The sequence below is a fragment of the Sinocyclocheilus anshuiensis genome, unplaced genomic scaffold, assembly GCF_001515605.1.
Source record: "Sinocyclocheilus anshuiensis isolate Anshui unplaced genomic scaffold, SAMN03320099.WGS_v1.1 scaffold1328, whole genome shotgun sequence".
NCBI lineage: Eukaryota > Metazoa > Chordata > Actinopteri > Cypriniformes > Cyprinidae > Sinocyclocheilus > Sinocyclocheilus anshuiensis.
In genome coordinates, this window is record NW_015548192.1 from 1,008,793 (window position 1) to 1,014,811 (window position 6,019).

At 37.6% G+C, this 6,019-nt stretch overlaps 1 protein-coding gene across 1 annotated transcript in view; it reads right to left on the reverse strand.

Moving 5' to 3' along the window:
- LOC107653121 (enhancer of polycomb homolog 1-like) overlaps positions 1–6,019 on the reverse strand; it is a 48,941-nt gene that overhangs the window by 7,409 nt on the left and 35,513 nt on the right. Inside the window, exons 5-10 of the mRNA XM_016439756.1 lie at positions 4,041–4,189; positions 3,428–3,575; positions 2,304–2,462; positions 1,590–1,679; positions 1,077–1,225; positions 646–995 (exon numbers count right to left, since the gene is read on the reverse strand). Coding sequence (XP_016295242.1) covers positions 646–995; positions 1,077–1,225; positions 1,590–1,679; positions 2,304–2,462; positions 3,428–3,575; positions 4,041–4,189 — 1,045 coding nt within the window. The remainder of the gene's footprint in view (positions 1–645; positions 996–1,076; positions 1,226–1,589; positions 1,680–2,303; positions 2,463–3,427; positions 3,576–4,040; positions 4,190–6,019) is intronic.

Genomic DNA, 6,019 nt, shown 5'->3' on the forward strand with positions numbered 1-6,019 from the left:
TGTGTGTGTGTAAAATAAAAAAATAAAATGCTATATAAATAATAATATAATATAAAGTAATATAAAAAATAAATACAATAAACATTAAATATAAATATTTGTAAAAAATACAACACAATATAATAAAAACAATACAATAAATTAAACAAAATAATACCAAAAATTAAGAAAATGTACCCATTGGAAAAGCCACTACATAGATTGCTCTTACTATGCAAATCCAAACAGACATTTTTGGCCATGATGCTTCATCTCCATATTTCATAAATTTCGCACTCCAAGCATGAGGAGTTAAAAGCAAGTTAAAAAGTTAAACTCAAACACATCTCAACCCTTGCACTGCTTCACTGTGTACAGCAGACACAATATTAAACCAGAGGAATTATACACAGCTTCCTTAAAATCTTCCCTAAATCATTTAAACAGCCTACCGAGTAGTTATCCCTAGAGAAAAGGGCACTAGCAATGAAGGGCCGAAAATATCATTCCCAAGCATAGCTGCAGCAAACACTGAGCTTTTTCCATTATAATATCCGTCAATCATTCCGTGTTTATTTCCAGACTCAATTGACGATGCTGAATTAAACATGAGCAAACAAACAGTTCCAGCACTTCGCATGCACACTAGTGTGCGAGTCCACTCACCTACTGCGGGTGGTCCCGTGCCTGCTGTTCTGCCCAGTGTACTGCCACCCGGCCCCGCGCCACCCCTCACCAACCCCCTAAATGGTCTCCGTAACAGCGCATCCCCTGCACCCGATAGGCTACTTAGTGTCCGTGGTTTAAAGTGCCTCCAGCGGCACGCTTTGATATTTCGGCGGATCTGCCTTAGGTCTGAATACGTGGTATGAGAGGAAGAAGAGGATGAGGTAACGGTCTGGGAAGTGGTTTCCGGGTGGAGAGGGGAAGCAGGGAAGGAGAATTCCGGCTCTGAATCAGAGTCCAGACTTTGGAATAATCCATTTAAATCTGAATAGGCTCGGTCCAGAAGAAACCTGAGGAACAGATTAAATATGATTAAGTAAACACGAAGTACAATTCAAGAAGTCAGTCAGAACGAGACCGACTTGACTCACCTGCCACCCCGTCCCACCCGACGCCGTGCCAACCCGACACAGCAGCGGGGAATGGTGAGAGTGGTGAGGGAGTATCGAAACTGCGGGTCACATGACCCTCCTTCTGTTTCTCCAGACCAGGGCCAGTCGCCGCTCTGATCCAAACGGGGCTGCAGGAACAACACAAACCAAATGAGAATGTGACAGAAAATTGTAAATGAAACTAAAAGTACAGAGAAAAGAGTAAATGAAACCGGAAATGAAATACAGGGAATAACGGCCTGTGACTTGGTTAAAATATTGAATACTTATTTGTCAATCATACAAATAATTCACATAGACATCTTAAAGGTACAGCTGCAAAACTAGCCTCTCAAGAGATCTGAAACAGCGCTGTAGTGTCTACATGGCTGTAATGTACATCAGGATATGCTGAGGTGCAGAACAATAGTGGAGAGGAAAGAGGAACAATGAAAGGATGTGTAACAGAGGAAGTGCAATGTATGAGATATGAGGTCAGCGATCGACACCTACAGCGTGATAAACACATCCTGCTTTCCGCCTGAAGGCAAATGCTCCATCGGGCTCGTTCTCTTCCTCGGCCTCTGATGACCCAGAATGTATCTGCACAACAGGAACAGGAAGTCTTTTATGTACTTATTTCATGAACAATGAAGTCTAAAGTTCACAAATGAACATTACAAAATCTAATTAATTTAAATGTGAAGCGTGCAGTTTCTGTGCACTACTATTCAAATGTTCGTGGTCAGTAAGAGTATTTTCCTCAATTATTGCTTTCATTCAGTGAAGATGCATTAAATTGATCAAAAGTGACAGTGAATACATTTACAATGTTACAAAAGATCTCAATTTCAAAGATTTCAAATAAAGAAATGTTTCTTGAGCAGGATCATGTGACACTGAAGACTGAAGTAATGATGCTTATGAATGAAGCTTTGCTTCACAGGAATAGAAAAAATATATGAAAAAGATATAATATTTAAAGTAACTATTTTCTATTTTTATAATGCATAAACATTTCGCAATATTATGGTTTTTACTGTATTTTGATCAAGTAAATACAGCATTGGTAAGCATAAGAGTGATATTGTAGCTATTGGATTCTCAAACTTCTGAATGATATTGTAGCACTGCCCCCAAATTAAGCCACGGATTTAAAAAAGTAATTAAAAACTTTGCCTTTAAACAGTGATTATATCCAGTTAAGCAAATGCCCTGCATCTGTACCTGTGAAAAGGGCTCGTCATCAGAGCTGGGGAAGTCATACTGGTTGAGGTCTTTGGGGTTAAACAGGGAGGGGCCAGTATGCAATGGGGCGGAGAGTGGTGTGATTTTGGGCTTCTTCTCGTACTTCCTCTTTGTTCTGACCACCTCTGTCTTTTCAGGCTGAAAGAGAGATTCATGTCCTTACAAGTACTGTATAAGTCATGTTTATCACCTGAAATGTGCTGCGACTTCTTTTCAAAGCATTATACATTTGTGACCCTGGACCACAAAACCAATCATAAGGGTCAATTTTTCAAAATTGAGATTTATTCATCATCTGAAAGCTGAATAAATAAGTTAGGATAGGACAATATTTTGCCGAGAACTATTTGAAAATCTGGAATCTGAGGGTGCAAAAGAATCAAAATGTTGAGAAAATCGCCTTTAAGGTTATCCAAATGAAATTCTTAGCAATGCATATTACTAATCAAAAATTAAGTTAATATATTTACAGTAGGAAATTTACAAAATATCTTTATGGAACATGATCTTTACTTAATATCCTAATGATTTTTGGCATAAAAGAAAAATCAATAATTTTGACCCATGCAATGTATTTTTGGCTATTGCTACAAATATACCCCAGCGACTTAAGACTGCTTTTGTGCTCCAGGGTCACATTTAGTCATTATATGATGTAATTAATGACAAGCAAGCAAAACGTGTGTCTAGCGCATACATTTGGATTTATGTTTAACCATCAGGTAGTTTCAATTTTGCTTTAAATCTAGTTAGGCATGGCATTTATAATAAATTATGTTTATAATGAAGGCAACTATAATTTGTTTCTTTTATACCTGTAGTTCTGTATTTAATAAAATATGGCTCATACATTGATTGATGCGACTTGTTTTTTTTGTTCTTTTCACAATGAAATTTTGACGACAGTGCGATTTATTTTTCCAGAAAATATGGAACATTCACAACCCATTTTACTGCCACAATGTGAGGGATTGATGATGTCAGGTAAAAATTTAATGCGACTGTATTTTGTCAAAAAGAATGCACAAATCAATTGTTCCCAATAAGATCAGGAACATACCGTAGTAGGGTAAACTGTGATTTCATTGATATGATGTACCCACCCTGGTCTTGTAGTCTTTGAAGTCTATGTGGTCCTGGTGGCGGTACTGACTGCTGCTGGAGAAGGGTATTATGGGAATTTTGTAAACAGGTTTTGCCATAGCAAGTGCTTCTGCCATCACCTCTGAACCAAAGTCCGGCATGGCGTTCCTGAAGCAAAAGAGTGGACATTTTTAAAGGAGGAAGTAACTGGTCTTTACAAATAGTTTATAATTTTATTTTTTTTAATCTCATTGAAATGTTTATGTATACACACAAATTACCCAATATATCATAGTGATTAAAGATGACAAATGAATAATAGAGCTTGATCATGTGGCCTTTATGAACAAACAAGGTGAACCCATAATTGCTCATTCAGCCATATAAAACATGCCCCTTAATTAGGGTATGCAATGATGCCTAAGCCAATTAAAAATACATGACCCATTCTCAATATGCATGAACACACACAGTATAACACAATTATAGAAGCAATTAAGAAAATTCTGGAGTCAAGCAGGTTATGCATATTAAAATGCAAAGTAAAGTTAAGCTGGATCGTGTATATTCATTATAACAAACACACGCAGATACACCATTGATAAAAACACTTCTGAAAGGGAGTCTACGTACCTCTTCTCCACAACCTCCAGTGTGAGATGAAGCAGCTCTCGTTTGCTTTTTTCTCGTTTCTTGATCATCTCCAGGATAGTGACGGCTCGACTCAGGTCCCTTCTTAGTTTGAGCATCTTCTCATAGGACGCCTCGTCATTCTTACGGTTCTGGGGAACCAAGAACGATACCATTAGTGAACTTCATTATTACTTAACCAACATTTAGTGGTCAGTATTAAAAGCCTTAAAGGGTTAGTTCACCCAAAAATTCAAATTAGGCTGCGTTTTACTCACCCCCGAGGCATTCTAGGTGTATATGACTTTCTTCTTTCAGACGAATCCAGTCGGAGTTATATTAAAAATTGTCTTTGATCTTTCAAGCTCTATCATTGCAGTCAGCGGGTGTTGCATTGCTTCAGTCCAAAAGAAGTTAAGTAAAAAGCGACCATGCATAAAAAAAGTGTCTCACACGGCTCCGGGGGGTGAACAAAGGCCTCCTGTAGCGAATCCATGCGTTTTTGTAAGAAAAATATCCATATTCAAAACATCATAATCACTTTAATCTAGCTTGCGCCAGCAGTTGTACACAGAAGCAGCTCCGGGTGGATGACGCATGAGGTCAGCGTTGCGCATGTGCCAGTGAGTCTCGTGAAAACCAACGTTTGTTTACAGGATCAAAGGAAGCAAAATTTCCTTACTTTAGCAAAGGAAAACCAGTCTCATCTTGGCTTATATCGAAATCCTCTGACATTCTTCTTTACAAATCCTAATTTTGTACTTCTAATTCTTGACCGTTGTTTTGTTTTCTCCGCTGCGTTTCCGCGTGCATCACTTCTGAGCAGCGCATGCGCAAAGCTGACCTCATACGTCATTCAGAATTTTTGGGTGAACTAACCCTTTAATGACACAATACAAGAACAAAGGGAGACCAAAAGTCTGGTTTTTATTTAGAACACTAACTTGATTTATGTCAAACTGCAGTTGTAACAAAAAAAATAGCGGTTGTCGACACCATTTCATGTTTTTTTGACATTAATTTCAATACCACATCAAAATACGTTATTGTGCACAAAATCAACATGTGCATCATATAAATTTCATATTTCTCAATGAAGAAAAACCTGCTTCATATTTTAAAGCAATTCATCTGGTAAACAGAAATAGGATGCGGTATAGACACAAACCTATATCCCTTTGCAAATACCATGGACCACTGTTTTCATGATTATGCAAATGCTACTCTGGCACCCTTTTTTTAAAAAAAAAAAGCATAAACTGAACAATGTTTTTTGTAGTTTAATGAAACTCCCTCCCCCTTTATCTTTCATGCTTGACAAACATTTTAAAATAAGCAGAGGAAAGATTCCTAATTATCCACCATAAGACCATATTTAATAATCACTATTAGACCCTGATGTAATGAACTATGAAAAGTGATATTTTTTTTTCAGTTCAGCAATGCTCAAAACTAAAAGTCATCTAATAATGCTACAGAAGGACAATCATCAACTAAACAGCTGATTGTTTAAGGCAAACTCCTGCAAGTCATAATGAGACAAACTTCAAAACAAAGTTAGAGAGCTAAGCCTGGCAGAACTTTAGCTTGTAAAACAAGTGGGTTTGTAAATGTATTGTTTTCCATTGTCATTTAACTAGTTATTTCTAAGCTTGCAGTAAAACAATCAAACCAATATTACTAGGCTGCCTGGAATTGCATGTACTATGAAAACATACTCAGGTATTTACAACCCAGCTTACCCCAAAGGGGTCAAAATATTGCTTGTTAGCATGGTCTAGTTAGTAGATGCCATAATTACAAAATTGTGTGGACTTCAGGGGGGGAAGGAAGGGTTCAAAAGTGTTGAATATAGACACTTTTAAGGCTGACAGATCGACCAAAGTGGCCACTGTATTGAGTTGCTTTCATTAGTGTTGTCACGGTACCAAAATTTCAGTATTCGGTACCAATACCAGTGAAAATCCACGGTTCTCGGTACC